Source organism: Theobroma cacao, chromosome 1 (assembly GCF_053813885.1).
Source record: "Theobroma cacao isolate CCN51 chromosome 1, ASM5381388v1, whole genome shotgun sequence".
Taxonomy (NCBI): Eukaryota; Viridiplantae; Streptophyta; class Magnoliopsida; order Malvales; family Malvaceae; genus Theobroma; species Theobroma cacao.
This window is the reverse complement of record NC_142639.1, coordinates 5,726,072-5,745,861: the sequence shown is the minus strand read 5'-3', so window position 1 is coordinate 5,745,861 and position 19,790 is coordinate 5,726,072. Positions and strand designations below refer to the sequence as shown.

At 37.7% G+C, this 19,790-nt stretch overlaps 2 protein-coding genes across 6 annotated transcripts; both read left to right on the top strand.

Moving 5' to 3' along the window:
- Positions 1-1,207: 1,207 nt before the first annotated feature.
- On the top strand, positions 1,208-11,969 carry CSI1 (binding protein). Of its 2 annotated transcripts, none has more exons than XM_018126852.2 (8): positions 1,208-1,361; positions 1,891-2,048; positions 3,026-3,099; positions 3,598-6,655; positions 6,851-9,395; positions 10,180-10,634; positions 11,206-11,322; positions 11,434-11,969. In XM_018126852.2, the coding sequence occupies exons 2-8, from the start codon at positions 2,046-2,048 to the stop codon at positions 11,572-11,574; spliced, it is 6,393 nt and encodes a 2,130-aa protein (XP_017982341.2). In that variant the 5' UTR covers positions 1,208-1,361; positions 1,891-2,045; the 3' UTR covers positions 11,575-11,969. The 2 variants fall into 2 exon arrangements, with proteins under 2 accessions (XP_017982341.2, XP_088661694.1); XM_088805568.1 differs by lacking the exon at positions 1,208-1,361 and adding an exon at positions 1,368-1,505.
- Positions 11,970-13,844: 1,875 nt separating this feature from the next.
- Positions 13,845-19,469, top strand: LOC18611628 (Eukaryotic aspartyl protease family protein). Of its 4 annotated transcripts, none has more exons than XM_007047980.3 (10): positions 13,845-14,343; positions 15,027-15,165; positions 16,086-16,327; positions 16,429-16,656; positions 16,781-16,919; positions 16,997-17,067; positions 17,187-17,286; positions 18,352-18,412; positions 18,584-18,655; positions 18,966-19,469. In XM_007047980.3, the coding sequence occupies exons 1-10, from the start codon at positions 14,039-14,041 to the stop codon at positions 19,226-19,228; spliced, it is 1,620 nt and encodes a 539-aa protein (XP_007048042.3). In that variant the 5' UTR covers positions 13,845-14,038; the 3' UTR covers positions 19,229-19,469. The 4 variants fall into 4 exon arrangements, with proteins under 4 accessions (XP_007048042.3, XP_017969818.2, XP_017969820.2 ...); XM_018114329.2 differs by having other exon boundaries at positions 14,194-14,343; positions 15,014-15,165; XM_018114331.2 differs by having other exon boundaries at positions 14,203-14,343; positions 16,052-16,327.
- Positions 19,470-19,790: the final 321 nt, after the last annotated feature.

The window sequence follows — 19,790 nt, the reverse complement described above, 5'->3', positions numbered from 1 at the left end:
AATGTTTAAAAAAAAAACCCTAAATTACCGGATTAACTTAGGCAGTTAAAGAGTTAAGGACCGGCTTGGATGTTGATAAGGTAAGGCCTCGAGGGCATGTACGTCAGTGAAGCCAGAATTATGCTGTGGTATTAGAACAACACGGATTTATTAGTAATTAATTAATTAATTAATTCGTGGAAGAATCCTTATTAGGTGTGTCTTACTGTCCACAGTTCCAATTGCCCTCTACCAATACGACAATAAATATCCATTTCCAGCCAACTAAGAGAGAGAAAGAGGGCCGCACTCTGAAACAGCTTTCCCGCTTGGCTTTGGCTAATTTGAAGCTGTTTTCCTTTATTTTTTTTCTCAATTATTGTAATTTATTCTTTTCTAGCCGCCTGTAAAATTGTAAATTTACAAATTAGTTATAAATTTTTGTAAATTTCAACTCCTTTACCTTGACGGTACTTTCCTCTTTGAAAATTAAATATAAAAAGTGTTAAAAAAATAAAAATTTTAATATATTATTTTTTATCACGTCATCTTTTATATCGTGTTTCATTACGTCACTTTTTATATAACTTTTTATAATATTATATTTTATATTATATTTCATCTTATCATTCACCATATTATTTTTTAATTATGTTATTCAAGACTTAGTTTGCTTTAATTTTTAAATTCAAGTTACATTTATCATATCATTTTAAAGAAAAAAATAAATAAATAAAATAATTAATTATTTAAAAATATAATCTTACATTGTTTTTAGCATTTAAGGATTTAAAAAATTTGTAATGAATTACAAAAGAGTATTAAAAATATTTTCATTTTAAAATTTTATCTCTTACAAAATCAAATATATTTGTTTAATTGTGATCCTGTAAATATTAAACTATAAAATAAAGCATATATTAACTAACTTATATAATGATGCTCATGATCAATTTCGTTTTCCTTTTTGAACGTTAGAAAAGCCGAGCCTAGAACAGGGAAAGCCAAGCCGAGCCGAGAGAAGTAGGAGTTTTCAAATTGTCGGTGGTCCAGTGAGTGCGTCGGCTGTGAGCTGAGAACAAACCACTGCCTTCACATCTTTCTTTTTCTCTCTCAGAAAAAAAACGTAAATACAGAGAGAAAGGAAGGAAAACCAAAAAAAAAAAAAAATCCATTATTTGATTGTTATTATTATTATCACATTTCCTGTCTCAAACAAAAAAAAAAGAAAGAAAAATATCAATTTTCTTTTTCCCTTCCTTATAATCTTTCTCCTTTGTCCTTTAATTGTTGGCTTCTCTTCTACGAAATTGATAGATGCACTTAAACTAAAGACCGGAGCTCTGCTTCTTCATTGCTCTTTCTCTTTCTCTCTCTTTAAGGTTTGCTTCTCTCTTTCTCTTTCTTTCCATCTACATTTCTTTTTATTTTTCTACCTTTTCTTCTTTTTTAATGCTCTTCGACATTCATGATCCGCTGTCGTTTCTTCCAAATCTAAGCTCACCGAATTCACTTCATTCAATTCAGTAATTCACACTTCCACTTAATTTTTTTTCTCTTTTTGTTTTCCTTCTTAAATCTGATTTCGATCTGCTGTTTACTGACTTTCAGTTTGGTAAAATTCAGGTCGTTTTAGTGGAGATATTTTAATTCAGTTTCTATCTGTTTCTGTGTTCATTGTCTGTTTGTTTCAAGAGAAAACTGAGAAGGAAAGTTAATGCAAAATCAGTGTGTTGGAAATGTGATCTATTGCTCTACTCGTTTCTTTAGTTTTAGTTTACTAGTATTAGATGCATTGGTGCTAATTGTTCTTTTGAGATCAAATTAGTTTTGAATTATAAAGATTTTTGCTTGATCTGGATTTACGTGATATGTAAGTTCTTATTTAACTTAACTTTTAACTGTTTGCAGGAGATTTTAATGTATTGACGACGCATATTGCTGGATCTGGAGAGCGGCTAAGGTTTTTTTAGATTCAGCGAATCTTGCAGTAAAAAGCAAAGCTGGCGGCGACACTGGCTTGGAGGTTGGCTGCCAACAATGGCAGCGGCCTTGCTGCTAATGATATGGTACGTTACTAATTATCGGACTTAGTTTTTGGATAAGTTAGCATTAAGAATATGAATTGTGGATATTCTGATGTGTTCCTTTTATGAAGTTTAAGGTGTTTATTTGCTATTGGGTGTATTTAGATCTCATTTTGCAATCACTGGTAATTAATAATTAAATAAATTTTATTAGTAGATAATATGTTTTTTATAAGCTCAGAAAACAATGCTTCTGGCCCTCGATATGGATATGCAATTCAATAATAATTAAAGATAAAAAAGATTTTAATGATGAGATTGGAAATTTTATTGTCCATGCGTGCTTGGAGGTTGTTTTTTTTCCTAGTATAGAAATTTATTTAGAGCTGTTATATTGACAGGTAAGGTGCAATGTTCCGATATACATTCTTCAAAATCATGTATTGTTGAGGTGACAGTGTCACTAACATGCATGCAATGCTTATGAGTTAGGGCTAAGGATAAAGAAGCTAAAAATATGGATAACGCTATATGTTGGTTTCATTTCTTTAAAATTGCAATTTGCCATGGAGGTTAGTCAGGGATATATGCTAGGCAACAATTTGCGTTGCTTGTGTTAGGTAATTTTGCCAGCATTGCTGTCCCCAAAACCATCATACCTCCGCAGCCCCCCCCCCCCCCCCGGTTCCCTGCCCACCCACCCCATCCCAGAAAAAGAAAACAGAGAAGATGAAAATACTATATGTGCACTTTCCATTTTCTCTAGCCCTTGAATAGTTAGCAGGGTTGGGTATATATTATGATTGACCAAAATAGCCTTGGAACTGAATCCTGCAATGCCTTCCTTGTTAATGTTTTCTGTACGCTTTTTTACATGTAGCTTCTTACAATCTCATATATCTTGTTTTTATTGTTTTCTGATGCCTACTTCATTCACCTGTGCGTGAATGTCTAGTTATCATCAATTGAATAATTGCATTTATTGGCATCATTACCTTCTATGTGTCTTATGGTTGCAGGAAAAAAATGGAGATGCTAAAATTCAAGATTCGGAGCCCCCAACTCCACATTCAGTTGTAAAAATGGGTTTGAGGTTAGTTTAAGCTTTATTTTATATCTTTTGCACAGACCTGAGGCACATAATACCAAGAAGAGCTGAGAACAATGTGGATAAGTAATTCTGGGCTTGGAGTTGCTTGATAAAGTTAGAACAGTCTGATATTTGCTATACCCCGACAGCATAATGTTTAGCTAAAACAAATATATGCTATGTTGTGATTCTAGCTTTCCCATCCTATATACGTTTTGACTTCCCTTTGGTATTTTCAGTGCCTTTGACTTATATTGTATTGTCATAGGCCTCATTCTTTTGCTAACTTTTTGGCTGATAGCCTTTGCACTTTTTGCCTGTTTGTTTGCTCCCAATTATCTTGTATAGAGAAATCATTTTGTGTCTGCTTTGGTATCACCCTATTGATGTCATGATAATTAATACCTTCCCCCATTCTTTGGTGATTTATTGAATTTGCAAGCTATGCTTATTAGCTATCAGAATTCTGTCTTGACTATCTTATACCTAAATCACCTGAAGGGATCGCACAAGTAGCATGGAGGATCCAGATGGGACATTGGCAAGTGTTGCACAATGCATTGAACAGTTGCGGCAGAGTTCCTCATCTGTCCAAGAGAAAGAGCATTCCTTGAGGCAATTGTTGGAACTCATCGACACACGTGAAAATGCTTTTAGCGCTGTTGGATCTCACTCTCAGGCAGTTCCAGTTCTTGTCTCTCTTCTCCGATCAGGATCAGTTGGAGTGAAAATTCAGGCTGCAAGTGTCTTAGGCTCGCTTTGTAAGGAGAATGAACTAAGGGTTAAAGTCTTGCTTGGGGGTTGCATACCACCATTACTTGGTCTCCTCAAGTCCAGCTCATCAGAAGGTCAAATTGCTGCTGCTAAGACCATCTATGCTGTTTCACAAGGTGGTGCTAAAGATCATGTTGGATCAAAGATTTTTTCGACTGAGGGAGTTGTGCCAGTGCTTTGGAAGCTGCTACATAATGGGCTGAAGACAGGAGACTTGGTTGATAACTTATTGACTGGAGCATTGAAAAACCTCTCAAGCAGCACGGAGGGATTTTGGTCTGCAACAGTACAGGCTGGAGGAGTTGATATACTTGTTAAGTTGCTCACAACCGGACAGTCAAGCACTCAAGCTAACGTATGCTTTCTTCTTGCGTGTATGATGATGGAGGATGCATCTGTTTGTTCTAAGGTATTGGCTGCCGAAGCTACAAAACAATTGCTCAAACTAATAGGACCTGGTAATGAAGCCCCTGTTAGAGCTGAGGCTGCAGGTGCTCTTAAGTCTCTTTCTGCCCAGTGCAAAGAGGCTAGGCGGGAAATAGCTAATTCCAATGGTATTCCTGCTTTAATAACTGCTACAATAGCTCCTTCAAAAGAATTCATGCAAGGTGAGTATGCCCAAGCATTGCAGGAGAATGCTATGTGTGCTTTGGCAAACATATCTGGTGGTTTGTCATATGTCATCTCAAGCCTTGGTCAGAGCCTTGAGTCATGTTCTTCACCTGCTCAGACTGCTGACACACTAGGGGCTTTGGCTTCAGCTTTAATGATTTATGACAGCAAAGCAGAATCTACTAGAGCATCAGATCCTCTGGTTATTGAGCAGACTTTAGTTAATCAGTTCCAACCTCGCTTACCATTCCTTGTGCAAGAACGTACAATAGAAGCCCTAGCCAGTTTGTATGGGAATACCATACTCTCAATTAAGCTTGCAAATTCTGATGCGAAAAGGTTGCTTGTTGGATTGATCACCATGGCAACCAATGAAGTCCAGGAGGAGCTTATAAGAACTCTCCTCACACTTTGCAACAATGAAGGAAGTCTATGGCGTGCACTTCAAGGCCGTGAAGGTGTTCAGCTGTTGATATCACTTCTTGGTCTTTCATCAGAGCAGCAGCAAGAGTGTGCAGTTGCACTACTTTGCCTTCTCTCTAATGAAAATGATGAAAGTAAGTGGGCCATTACTGCTGCTGGTGGTATTCCTCCACTTGTTCAAATTCTGGAAACTGGTTCTGTGAAGGCCAAGGAAGATTCTGCATTGATCCTCAAGAATCTATGCAATCACAGTGAAGATATACGTGCTTGTGTTGAAAGTGCTGATGCTGTTCCTGCACTATTATGGCTGCTCAAGAATGGGAGCCCAAATGGGAAAGAAATTGCAGCAAAGACTTTGAACCATTTAATTCATAAATCTGATACAGCTACCATCAGCCAGCTCAGTGCATTGTTAACCAGCGATCTACCTGAATCTAAAGTGTATGTTTTGGATGCTCTAAGAAGTATGCTTTCAGTGGTCCCCTTCCATGATATATTGCGTGATGGTAGTGCTGCAAATGATGCCATTGAGACCATGATTAAAATATTAAGCTCAACTAAAGAAGAAACTCAGGCGAAGTCTGCATCAGCTTTAGCTGGGATTTTTGAAACCAGGAAGGACTTGCGTGAAAGTAACATTGCTGTAAAAACTCTTTGGTCAGTTATGAAGCTGCTAAATGTTGAGTCCGAAAACATCTTAGCAGAGTCCTGTCACTGCCTTGCTGCAGTATTTCTTTCAATTAAGGAGAACAGGGATGTGGCTGCCGTTGCTCGAGATGCAATGTCTCCCTTAGTTGCACTTGCTGACTCTTCAGTTCTTGAAGTTGCAGAGCAGGCTGTATGTGCTCTAGCAAATCTTATTTTGGATACTGAAGTTTCGGAGACAGCGATTGCTGAACAAATTATTCTGCCTTCTACAAGGGTTTTACGTGAAGGAACTGTTTCTGGGAAGACTTATGCAGCAGCAGCAATAGCACGTCTACTCCATTCAAGGCAAATTGATTATGCCATAACTGATTGTGTGAATCGTGCTGGTACAGTTCTTGCTTTAGTTTCGTTTCTAGAATCTGCCAGAGGTGGATCTGTTGCCACAGCAGAGGCACTAGATGCGCTTGCTATTGTGTCAAGATCAGAAGGAGCCAGTGGTCAAATAAAACCTACATGGGCAGTTTTAGCTGAATTTCCAAAATGCATATCTCCAATAGTTTCATCTATTGTTGATGCAACACCTTTGTTACAGGATAAAGCTATTGAGATATTGTCACGACTTTGTCGTGATCAACCTGTTGTTCTAGGAGACACTGTTGCTAGTATTTCTGAATGCATACCATCAATTGCTAGAAGGGTGATCAGTTCCTCAAACTTAAAGGTCAAAATTGGGGGCACTGCACTTCTGATATGTGCAGCAAAAGTTAATCACCATAGAGTGGTGGAAGATCTTAATCAATCAGATTCTTCTACCCATCTAATCCAATCACTTGTTTCAATGCTTGGTTCTGGAGAGACTCCTTTGGCAAATCCACAAGTTGATAATGTGGATGCCATTAGCATCTGTAGGCATGCTAAAGAAGAAGCCAGGAATGGGGAATTGGATACAGGCACAGCAGTTATTTCTGGTGCTAATTTAGCTATTTGGCTACTTTCTGTCCTTGCCTGTCATGATGAAAAGAGTAAAATCGCAATAATGGAGGCTGGAGCAGTTGAAGTTGTCACTGAGAGAATCTCGCAACGTTCTTCCCAATATGCTCAGGTATTCAATCCTCTTCTGGTTAATTATTTATTTAAAATAATGTTTATACCAATCGAAGTTATGGTTCTTATATCGATATATAGAATTTCTCAAAGACAGCATTGAGATTATTTCCTGTTTCCCTGTCAAGCAATTGTGGCTATATTCCCTCCTATTTCTACTAAAACTGTTTACATCCTACGTGGTAATTTGCAGATTGATTTTAAGGAAGATAACAGCATATGGATTTGTGCATTGTTGCTAGCAATTTTATTTCAAGATAGAGATATCATCAGGGCACATGCAACAATGAAATCCGTGCCAGTACTTGCAAATTTAGTGAAGTCAGAGGTGTTAGCAAACAGATATTTTGCTGCACAAGCAATGGCCAGTCTAGTCTGTAATGGTAGCAGAGGGACTCTTCTATCTGTTGCAAATTCAGGTGCTGCTGGTGGACTTATCTCTTTGCTTGGCTGTGCTGACGTTGATATAGAAGAACTTCTTGAATTGTCAGAAGAGTTTGCTTTAGTACGCTATCCAGATCAAGTTGCTCTTGAGAGGTTATTTAGAGTGGAAGACATTAGGGTTGGTGCTACTTCTCGAAAAGCAATTCCTGCCCTTGTTGATCTACTTAAACCAATTCCAGACCGCCCTGGTGCACCTTATCTGGCACTTGGGCTTCTGACTCAGCTTGCAAAAGACTGTCCATCAAATAAGATTGTTATGGTAGAATCAGGGGCTTTAGAAGCATTGACTAAGTATCTTTCTCTCAGCCCTCAAGATGCAACTGAAGAAGCTGCTACTGATCTATTAGGGATCCTATTTAGCAGTGCTGAAATTCGAAGACATGAGGCTGCATTTGGTGCTGTTAGCCAACTTGTAGCAGTTTTACGTCTTGGAGGACGAGCTGCTAGGTATAGTGCTGCTAAAGCATTGGAAAGCCTATTCTCTGCTGACCATATCAGAAATGCTGAGACTGCCCGGCAAGCTGTTCAACCCTTGGTGGAGATTCTTAATGCTGGAATGGAGAAAGAGCAGCATGCTGCAATAGCAGCATTGGTTAGGTTGTTGAGTGAGAACCCTTCTAGAGCCCTTGCAGTTGCAGATGTTGAAATGAATGCAGTGGATGTTCTTTGCAGAATCCTTTCATCAAATTGTTCGATGGAGCTGAAGGGGGATGCTGCTGAGTTGTGTTGTGTTCTTTTTGTGAATACAAGAATCAGATCCACTATGGCTGCAGCTCGCTGTGTTGAGCCTCTAGTATCTCTCCTTGTAACTGAGTTCAGTCCTGCTCAACATTCAGTTGTCCGTGCATTAGATAAACTTGTAGATGATGAGCAACTGGCAGAACTAGTTGCCGCACATGGTGCTGTAATTCCTCTTGTTGGCCTTCTGTATGGTAATAATTACATGCTTCATGAAGCTATCTCAAGAGCTCTTGTGAAGTTAGGGAAAGATAGACCTGCTTGTAAGATGGAAATGGTGAAAGCTGGTGTAATCGAAAGCATACTTGATATCCTTCATGAAGCGCCAGATTTCCTGTGTGCTGCTTTTGCAGAATTGCTCCGAATACTGACAAACAATGCTACTATTGCTAAAGGACCTTCTGCAGCAAAAGTGGTTGAGCCCCTTTTCCAGTTGCTATCAAGACCTGAATTTGGGCCTGATGGACAGCATAGTGCATTACAGGTCCTTGTAAATATTCTGGAGCATCCACACTGTCGTGCTGATTATACACTGACCTCTCACCAAGCTATAGAACCGCTCATCCCACTTCTTGATTCTCCTGCTCCAGCAGTTCAGCAGTTGGCAGCAGAGCTTCTATCACATCTGCTCTTGGAAGAACATCTTCAGAGGGATGCAGTGACACAGCAAGTAATTGGTCCCCTTATAAGAATTCTTGGTTCTGGCATACATATCTTGCAACAGAGAGCTGTGAAGGCTCTCGTTAGCATTGCCCTAACATGCCCAAATGAAATTGCAAAAGAGGGTGGTGTCAATGAGTTGTCCAAAGTGATATTGCAAGCTGATCCTTCACTCCCGCATGCTTTATGGGAATCAGCTGCTTCTGTTTTAGCTAGCATTCTGCAATTCAGTTCTGAATTTTATCTGGAAGTTCCTGTTGCTGTTTTGGTAAGGTTGCTTCGTTCTGGCTCAGAGGGCACTGTGGTTGGTGCATTGAATGCTCTTCTGGTATTAGAAAGTGATGACGGAACCAGTGCTGAAGCAATGGCTGAAAGTGGTGCCATAGAGGCTCTTTTAGAACTTCTCAGATCTCATCAATGTGAGGAAACAGCTGCAAGACTGCTGGAAGTATTACTCAATAATGTGAAGATCAGAGAAACAAAAGCTACTAAAACTGCAATCGTACCACTATCCCAGTATCTCTTGGATCCACAAACCCAAGCTCAGCAGGCAAGGCTACTGGCCACATTGGCTCTTGGTGACCTTTTCCAGAATGAGGCACTCGCTCGAACTGCTGATGCTGTTTCAGCTTGCCGTGCTCTTGTTAATGTGCTCGAAGACCAACCCACAGAAGAAATGAAAGTGGTAGCTATATGTGCTTTGCAAAATCTTGTAATGTATAGCCGATCAAATAAGAGAGCAGTAGCTGAGGCTGGTGGTGTTCAGGTTGTATTGGATCTAATAGGTTCAAGTGATCCAGAAACATCCGTTCAGGCTGCAATGTTTGTTAAGCTTCTATTTTCTAATCATACCATTCAGGAGTATGCTTCAAGTGAAACTGTCAGAGCCATAACTGGTAAGTTCCCTATACACTGACTTTAACTATGGATGGCTAGTGTGAGAAGTTACTTAAAAGTGTGCCATATTTTATAAAAGTTATATTGCTGTGCCCTGCTACTACATGGTTATGTTGCAATTCTTTTTCCTATTTAGTATTGGTTCACAAACCTTTTGGTCATAACATTTTAAAAGAGCCTCTTTTCTAACTCTTTGCCCTCGTTAGGCTCTTAGTTCAACTTATGCTTCCAGTTTGATTGGTAATTCTGAGTGCATCATCACTTATTATGCGTCTTGCGATTGTGAACACACTTAAAAGATTTTGGTTATCACCAAAACCTATTGCTTACGGTGAAACAGAGTTATAGACTTCAAAATGCAATTTACTGATGAAATATTTACAACTGTAAATTCTTTTTCTGTTTTCTTAGTCCACAAAAAATGAATTTACATTCTGGTTTTGCTTTGGAGCTTTATAAAATGAATTGGATGGTAAATTGTCTGTTTTTCTGCACCCCTTTATCACCTTACTAAGCAATTTTCACGATGCTTTTTGTGTTTGTGTGTGTACACCTTAGTTTTCTTTATCGTTGGTTAAGTCTTGTGCTAGGAAGAAGTGACAAACAACATACAGTGTTCGAGCAGGATTAGTGGGCTAGGATCATCAGTACTTTGAAATTTTTATTTTTCCGTTTGTCAATTTGGTTTACGTTGGTATTGCTAATGCATTGTTCTTTAGATAAACCTTTCCATGCAAACTGTAGCTTCTTCTGTTATGCTTAACATCTATCCATATCTTGCAGCTGCTATTGAAAAGGATTTATGGGCTACTGGAACTGTGAATGAGGAGTATCTAAAAGCTCTAAATTCTTTATTTAGCAACTTCCCCCGTTTGAGAGCCACTGAGCCTGCAACACTTAGTATTCCCCATTTGGTTACATCCCTCAAATCAGGTTCTGAGGCAACTCAAGAAGCTGCTTTAGATGCTCTTTTCCTACTCAGGCAAGCTTGGTCAGCTTGCCCAGCTGAAGTTTCAAGAGCCCAATCAGTTGCTGCTGCAGATGCAATACCATTGCTTCAATACTTAATCCAGTCTGGACCACCTAGATTTCAGGAGAAGGCTGAATTTTTGTTGCAGTGCTTGCCTGGGACATTGGTGGTGATAATCAAGCGTGGCAATAATATGAAGCAATCAGTAGGAAACCCAAGTGTTTTTTGCAAACTTACGCTTGGCAACAATCCTCCTCGGCAAACCAAGGTAAGATACTTCGCTGTCCTTCTCCATCCTGTTTTATCTGTTTTTGATTTTGAGTTAGGGGAATTTTATTTCTGAAATTATCAGTTATCCCCTAGTTATTTGTTACAATCAAACAATTAGGTGTCAACGATAACATGAGATTCCCGGTAGCCTGTACATTTGCACAATGTTTGAGCTGCAGCTCCCTAGTCCTCATAACTAGCTTTCTGAAAAATGACTGGTATATAGTGGGGTGAAGTTCCCTACATGGTGCCCAGTTTATGGATACATAGAGTTGTTGAATTTAGATTTCAAATCTTTAAACCAGCCCTTGAGAATTTAGATTAAGATGATTTTTTCTGGTTATAATCTCTGCAAGCCTTCCTGGTCAGGAAGCAGTTTGATCTGAACCACTGTTGTCTCCTGAACATTTGGTCCATATACGAATTGAATGAATATGTATTATGTTTATTTGTGCCGGTTTTAAAATTACTTGAAAATATTCTGTGCTTATCTGAGTACATACCTTTCTCTGCTCGTTATATTGACCTTCCCTAATTTGTCCCATCCTAACTTGTTTGTCACTTGTCAGGTTGTATCAACTGGCCCTAATCCAGAGTGGGATGAAAGTTTTTCATGGACTTTTGAGAGTCCTCCAAAGGGCCAGAAGCTGCACATATCTTGCAAGAACAAGAGCAAAATGGGGAAGGTAACAATATCAGAAAGAATTATTCTCTTTAGTTTTTGTTTGGTTAGGTTGGGTGTTTTCAGAAAATTTTCTAATTATTTCTAAACTTTTTTCGTCTTTTTGTGACAACAGAGTTCCTTTGGAAAAGTTACGATACAAATTGATCGGGTTGTAATGCTTGGAGCAGTGGCAGGCGAGTATACCTTATTGCCCGAAAGTAAAAGCGGGCCATCACGGAATTTGGAAATAGAATTCCAGTGGTCTAACAAGTAAAGAATGTCATACAAGTAATTATTTTTCCGCAAAAATTGAAATTTTGGGGGGAGAAAGAAAATTATATGATCAAGTAGGGAACAATTTTCCTTTCCCATTTTGGGTTTTATTTATCATTCCAGTGTACATAGTCTACTAGAGATTTTGACTTCTGTAGTGTTTTTGCCTACAGTCTTTAAAAATAGTCATTTGTGAATGTATTCTTTTGTAATCTGAATTTCCTACATTTTCCCTGGGTTGAAATCATATGGACACAACCTTTCTGCTTTGTAATTCTTTGTATTCAATTTGGTGTGCTTGTCAATTTCAGAGGAAAATAAGGATGTTTTTTCTGGCTTTGAAACTGAACATGTTTGATGTAATAATTCTCTCATCTATTAATCGAAATATGAAAATATTTGTTTTTGTATGATTGGGGGGGTACGAGGATATTCAGTGGCAAGTGTTTCCTCTTAGAGTTTTAATACTTCTGATTTCCTTTATTTAACGAAATGGTTCAAGTTTCTTACGAGATTGGCTAAATTGTAATTATCACACCCTACCTCTGGACCGCACCCTTTTCATGTTGTAAACAAAGCTGCGCCAACTTGGACAGGAAGATGGTCCACTGCGATAGTCATGGTGCCTTTTGATCAGAAAGTGCCGCTTTCCACTCCACCACCCATAACATGGAGGATAAAATGGAAAGAGAATGTGGGCTCCCGATATCAGACCCTCTCGCTTTCATTGGCCCTATTGCTTCTCAGTGGGCTGAGTTCGGACGACAGTCGGCTCACATTTCGCCACATCTCATAGGGAACCCTTCACTTTTTCAGCTAATCAAACAAAGAGATGTGTCCCATCACTGCATTTGGGAAATCCAACTAATTTTTCTTCCCTTTTTAAAATCTTTCGGCAATAAATCTAGATGCTTATGTCACTCAATAATTATCAAATCACTGCTCATCTGCACATTACCATCATCCAATATTGCCGCAGCTTAACTATAATCCATTATCCCTTCTCATAAATTTTAATCCAAAACCAATGAGATTTAATAAAATTTAACTGTTGGAGATCATTTGTGTACAATCTATTGATAATCGATTAAAGTTGGACTAATAATTTACAACCCATCAATAATGGTTGACACTGGGTGCAACTAATTATGACTATTTGTCATTGTTGAGTAAATACAATAGCTAGGAGTTACTTGGTACTAAGATTAGGGTGAATGAATTTATGTGTCCCTAATAATTGTAAGAGACAAATTATTGAAGAGGTAGTGGAGGGTAGTCTTTGATCTAAACAACAAAAGATTCGTTCTTGTCTGTCAATAGTGGGTTGTTTAGATTGAAAACCAAATTAATTTCGTGGGAAGATTTAATAATCGTTTGTGTTGAAATGTTTCGGGTATTTAAAGAATGTCAGTTGGATAATTGAACTGTTAGATAAAAATACCCAAAGTGAGTTGAAATGGTGGATTATTAGATTTATTTGATGAAAATTTTAAATGCCAAAAACCCTTTGATTGCCCATTGCTTGGGGCATTAGTGATGATTGAGGGAAGACAAGGTTTCTTAAGGAATGTTTTTTATCACATAAACAAAAACTATATCTAAATAAACATCAAAATATGTAGTATTTTCTTTAATTTTTAAAGATATGTTTTTGCTAGTTTCAATCAATGATTCCATCAAATTAAATGGTATCATTAGGATTGTAGAGTGTAGATCAAAAGTGTTGAGCATATAATTGCGGATGGGAGACCGTGAGTAGTGGTAATCACACTTAGATTAGATTCTAGGGCTTAATACTTAGTCAACACATTCGGCTATAGCTTGTAGTGCCAAATCTAGGTGTCACATGCAAATCCAAGCCCTTCTCTTCCAATTTTACCTTCTTTATTTACTTAAAAATAATTTAAAAAAAAAATATAAATTACACCACCGGAAAACATAAAGAAAAAAACCGCATAAGCCAGGGAGGCCAACCCCAACGGTTGAATTTCAACACCACCTCGTCTCCGGTCTCGAAACCCCAGAAACGGAACGGACCCCACGTGTCAGACAAAAAGACCCGGCCAATCAAACCTCCCTTTGTTTTCTCTGACACGTCAAGCAACTAAACTCTACTTTTTATTTTTTTTTTCACAACTGGACCCCACCTACGTGGCCGCTCCGCCTCATTAAACCCAATCATAATCTTTCCCTCCGAACGAATTACTTGATTAATTAAGATTAATCCCACTTAATTAACCCTTTTTGGTAAAACACTTATTAAGACTCGGATTTCGACTATCCTTCCACCAACACACGCCACTCTCTACACCATGCGCACTGCGCACCCTTCTCCTTCTCCCTTTCTTCTTCTTCTTTAAGACCCCCTCAACCGAAAAAATAAAAAAAATCCCTCTCCATTGTTCCAATTGTAATTTATATCCACATTTCTTTGTTTTTTTGATAACAGGGTTAGATCTCCATCGATGGAGACGAGGCGATCTTCGGTTTTAATTCTGTCGGTGTTACTGGCGTTTGCCGCCGTTGATGTGGCCGCGGTTGTTACTTACTCGTCGAGGCTCATTCAACGGTTTTCCGATGAGGCGAAGTTACTTAAAGTTCCTAGGGACGGCGGTGAAGTTCGGTGGCCGGAGAGGAAGAGCTTGGAGTACTATAAGTTGCTTGTGAACTCTGATTTTCAGCGGCAGAAGATGAAGCTTGGGCCTAAATACGACCTCATTTTTCCTTCTCAAGGGAGTAAAACGATGTCGTTTGGAAATGACTTTGGATGGTATAAAATTTGCTAGTAACTTTTCTGAACTATGTTGTTGACTGTTATTTGACTGATCATTTAGCTTCATTTGCTTAAGTTTTCCAAAATTTTTGAATTTTTTTTTATTTTTTCTCTCCATATTTCAATGACTGTTGACTTTCTTTGAAGGAAAGTCAATTTTTCCCTTTCTCTTTTTTGGTACTGTTTTTTTCGTTGTTTTTAATGGAAAAGGACTGCCTTCGTGCAATGTAAGTTACTGGGCTTCAAAAATAGTATGACTTTTATGTGCAAATTGTTATTTTTCCTTTGAATTCGGATATCTAAGTTCTTAGCTAATGGCATTTGAACTTACTGCATTCAATGTGAAAATATAACCTTACAAATGCTCTTGTGAAACGCCTTAGCATTTCCCAAAACAAATAGAGATAATACGATAGAAGTGGAATAAGTTGGGCTTAGTTTTCTAAAACAATTATTGAAAGATTGAAGTTGCTAACTAAAGAAAATGGAGAATTTGTACCCAAAAGAAAAAAGAGAATGGAGAATTTGACTTATTGCTATTGGTGATTTGAATGAGATTTGTTTTTAGAAAAACCTGTATATGACTTTATTAGCTATGAATGAAATCCTTATGATTTTCAGCTGAATTTTCGTTTCTGTCATTTGTTTGATTATTTAATATATTCAGCTTGCAATTTTAGGTTACACTACACCTGGATTGATATAGGGACGCCAAATGTTTCATTTCTTGTTGCATTGGACGTGGGGAGTGATCTACTTTGGGTTCCATGCGATTGTGTGCAATGTGCTCCACTGTCTGCCAGTTACTATAGTAGTCTGGTAGGCCAGCCTTCTATAATTATGTTGTTAAACAGCAATTATTTACTTCAATGACTACTTTTACATTCAAATCTATCCAATTTTTGTAGCATATTCAAATTGTTGCTCATGATGCTTGTTTCGTAACTATGTAGCGTAGGTTCTTCCATGAGGCTGCTGTTACCTTCTGTAATGGACACTACTTCTTTAATGCTTTCAAAAAAGTTAGACACTTACATGTGGAATGAGCAACAATTAAGTTTCGTTCTACCTTTTGTGAGATATTGCCTATACATCTGAGACACTGATGTTTGTCAGTAAAAGCATGAAAAAGGAGTTCATTAAATAAAATACTTATAAAACCCATACTAGAATGAACTGTAATTTTTCTTTCAGTAATTTATTATTCATGGAATATTAGTGTTGATATTAAATAAATTTCTATTTTTTAACAAGAGTATCCTGCTGTCCTGTATCTAACTTTTTAAAGAATTGGTGAATGTTGATACCTGTGCGTCAAAGTTTAGGACTTTCTTTCTTTTTTAATAAAAAGAAAAGAATAATTGCTCAAATTGAGCATTAAACATAGTACCATTAAAGTACCATCCAAGTTGTATTTTGTTCCTTTGAGGGATCTTTGAACTTCTCAAGCCTTTATTACATTGATAATCAGTCAAGTGTGTCTCATGGATAATTGTGCCCTTGGTCATTCATTTATTAAGTTAGTGGTTATTTAAATTTCTCAGTGAAGGTAATTTTTGACACACCCACTTCACATGGAAAAAAGGGTAGGGGTTGCTAGGCTAGGGCCAGACTAACTGTTGTTGCATTTATTTTAATGGCATCTGACATCTATGATAAGGCAAGATAGCATGTTTAGCACTTATTTCCAATGATTGATTGGCAGGTGCTCTGTCATATATGGGGCATCTATTATGCAGGATAAAGATCTGAGTGAGTACAGGCCATCTGGTTCAAGCACTAGCAAGCATGTACCTTGCAGCCATCAATTATGCGACTCAAGCCCAAACTGCAAAAGTTCTAAGCAGCAATGCCCTTACACTATTGACTACTACACAGAAAATACTTCAAGTTCTGGATTGCTTGTTGAAGACACCTTACATCTTGTATCAGCCAGTGATCATACATTGAACACCTCAGTTCAGGCTCCAGTTATTATAGGGTGCTTTATTAGTGATTCCTATTGATTTCTCTAGCACTGTTAAAGAATTGTAGCAATACCTGACCATGGATTATTTCTGTAACCTTTTTTCTTGAATACAGATGTGGTATGAAGCAAAGTGGTGGTTACCTGGATGGGGTTGCTCCTGATGGTTTGATGGGTTTGGGACCTGGAGAAATTTCAGTTCCCAGTTTCCTTGCAAAAGCAGGATTGATCCGCAACTCTTTCTCTATGTGTTTTGATGAGGAAGATTCAGGTAGAATTTATTTTGGGGATGAGGGACCAGCCACTCAACAATCTACTCAATTCCTGCCTTCTGATGGGAAATAGTATGGACCATTATGTGCTTTTACGTAGTTTGCTTTTTCTAACTTAATGTTTACTAATTTCTCAATTCTCAAACATGTTAAGATTTCCTCTTCTGTCTTGTGATTTGGCTCATATTTTGTTCAGTATGACCTACACTGTTGGGGTGGAGGCCTGCTGTATTGGTGATTCTTGTCTTAAACAAACAGGCTTTAGTGCAGTGGTAGATAGTGGAACATCATTTACATTTCTTCCTAATGAAGTGTATGAGAGAATAGCTAAAGAGGTATTGTCTTTGCCTAGGGATTTCCTTGGAGTAAATTTGTTATCTATCTATGTTGATATCACTGCCATTTTTGATAGTTTGACAGACGAGTTAACTCTACAATCACTAGCTATCCAGGTTATCCTTGGGAATATTGCTACAAGTCCAGGTTAACTCACTTAAGTAAAGCGATTTGAAAGATTGTTGCAATTTGTTTATGTGGGTGCTAGAGTGGGCCTGCATGTTATGCCAACATTAAGGTGGTTTTTTGTTTTTTTGGTGAAACAGTTCACAGGAGTTGCCCAATGTTCCCTACTTGAAACTCATGTTCCCTTTAAACAACAGCTTTGTGGTCTATAATCCAGTTTTTGTCATCTATGGTCTTCAGGTGCTTACTCTCTTTACCACATGGAAATTTCCGGATTTTCTTTTAAAGCTTTTTCTTTCTTTAGATTAGAAAAATTGATCAAGTTTCTGGATCAAAGACAATAATATGGTATTCTGATAAAATATTGAAAGCAAAAATTGAACAGTTTCATTTGTTAAGCTCCCTCTTCTAGATTTGGGCGTACACTTAGCACAATTAACTTGTTGCCGAAATAGTCAGAGAAAAATAGCCAAGTTCTGCTTTTGGACATCAGTTATTTTTAGCTCAAAATGTGAATTTTCTCTTCAACTGGTTCTGATCAGTTAATGTTTTCTTCTTTTTGTTTGTTTGTTAAGAAAAAAAAGGCTGTTACTGATGACAAAATTTCAACGAAAGAGATGTTTTCATTATACTCCTCTGATGTAATGATGTTTTCCAATTTTCTAATGAACAAAGAAAAGTGCCACATTGCTTAAAAGAGCCAATGTTAATGGCTCATCTTTCAGATTACCCTTTAATCAATAATCCTTTGTGGTAATTGCTCCACTTACCCAAATTTTTATTAGGGTCATGTTAATTTCTTAAGCCCCCCTGTTTTTTGTTTGATGAAATACCTCTCCCTTTCCCTTTGTCAAATGAATTGAGTTGTGGCTCAGCCTGTGGATGGGGTTTGGTAAAAAGCTCTTGACCTGGTGCTCTTTAGAGCATTTATGATTGCTTTTGTTTTTATGTTTAAAAAGGAAAAATAAATGTAAGAATAAAAAGCAAAATGGAGCAATATCTGGGTTTCAAAATACCCAGGGCTAGAGAGGTCATTTGTGAGAATTCAGCTATTCATTTTGCATGAAGAAATCTTAGCTATCGCAACTTTTTTTGTACCATATGTTTTGGGTTCTACTCTGTTTTGAGACAGTAAGTAGCCATGAAATATAAGAGCGTATTGTACTATGCTACATGAAGTTGTTGTATTTTTTTTTTAATCTTTGTTTGTCTTGTTATCAATGTGGACTGTGTAGTTTGAAAGTAGCACTCAGATTGGTGAAAGTTCTCTTTAGATGAATTCTTAACTTGATGACCCTTGTGCAGGGAGTCTCTGGATTCTGTTTAGCCATACAGCCAGGGGAGAGGGATGTTGGCACAATTGGACGTACGCTACTGTATTTATTTAATGCAAAATATGTTGTTTATATTATATTTGCTTTTATTATGTTTTCCTGTGTTTGTGTGCTCGCTCATGCGTAGTTGCCTGCCCCATTCATGCATTAGTGTTTGAACATGAAATCTTGATTATACTCTTATAAGGAAATGTATTTTGCAGAGAATTTCATGACCGGATACCGGATGGTGTTTGATAGGGAAAAAATGAAGTTAGGTTGGTCACCCTCAAATTGTAAGTTCTCTAGTCTTTCTTAGCTCATATATGTGGGTAATGTGTTCTATCCCATCTTTGTGATTTCATGGCTTGAAAATTAGATGCTCTGGGGTTATAGTTGGAAGGCGCTGTATCAATATATTTTCTACCCGGAAAACTTGTGCTTAACAGCGCAACTCCTTCTCTTGTTTCTATAAAACTTGTTCTTTATAATTTTGGGCCAATGTTAACGCAGCTTGATACCAGATCGTATATGAAAAATATGAAGGGCGTTAGTTTTTGTTTCTTCACTAGAAAAATAATTCTGAATCTCAATTTTCATATTCAGGTCAAGATCTAGCTGATGGTAAAAGGATGCCCCTTTCTCCTAATGGAACACGCTCGAATCCATTGCCAACCAATGTGCAGCAGAGCACTCCTGGTGGACGGGCAGTTGCTCCAGCCGTGGCTGGTAGGGCTCCCTCCAAACCCTCATTCGCCCCGACCCGCCTAGTTTCATCACAGTTTTGTTATTTAAAATTGCTGCCGCTTCTGGTTCTTTTGCATCTACTAGTTTCATTTTTTCCACTAGATACTGACACCCACTGTTGAGTTTCATTCTCACTTAGCCCCACGTGTATATCCACCTTTTTCTTTCTATTTTTCATCTTTTCCATTATAATATTTTCTCTTTCTTTCTTCAGTATAATGTATAAATTTTTGGAGCAGTCTCGTGGTCTGATGCCATCAAATTTTTTCCCCCTATGATGGCCATTGGATTGAACAGAGGGGCATGTAGTTAGTATGTATTATATTTACTTTCCAACCAGAAAATTATATCATTTCGTCTTTCTATCTTATTGTATAGAAATAATAATATAATAAAAGAACTCGAACCGAATTAAAAATTTTTACATAACCTGAACTAAACCCTAGTAATTTTCATTGACTACGACATAGCTAAACCGTAAATTATATGAATTTAAAATGTGGGTAGTATTATTTTTCAAAAAGAGACCAAAGTACAGCTGGTGTGGTCTGGGAATCTGCTCAAGTTGGAACAACAGTCAGACTAATAATTGTGGGAAAAGGGGGGTCGGTGAAATTTTGCCTCCATTGTTCATGCGTGGTTCTATTTTAGTCTTGCTGAAACAATCATTCTCTGATGTAACAG

Bases quoted from the DNA above. Each gene is read 5' to 3' on its own strand.
- CSI1 (XM_018126852.2), top strand. The intron at 9,396-10,179 runs GTAAGTTCCCTA...CATATCTTGCAG, and splicing joins AACTGTCAGAGCCATAACTG to CTGCTATTGAAAAGGATTTA. The intron at 10,635-11,205 runs GTAAGATACTTC...GTCACTTGTCAG, and splicing joins ATCCTCCTCGGCAAACCAAG to GTTGTATCAACTGGCCCTAA.
- LOC18611628 (XM_007047980.3), top strand. From the start codon at position 14,039: ATGGAGACGAGGCGATCTTCGGTTTTAATTCTGTCGGTGTTACTGGCG. The intron at 16,920-16,996 runs GTATTGTCTTTG...CATTTTTGATAG, and splicing joins ATGAGAGAATAGCTAAAGAG to TTTGACAGACGAGTTAACTC. The intron at 17,068-17,186 runs GTTAACTCACTT...TTGGTGAAACAG, and splicing joins GAATATTGCTACAAGTCCAG to TTCACAGGAGTTGCCCAATG.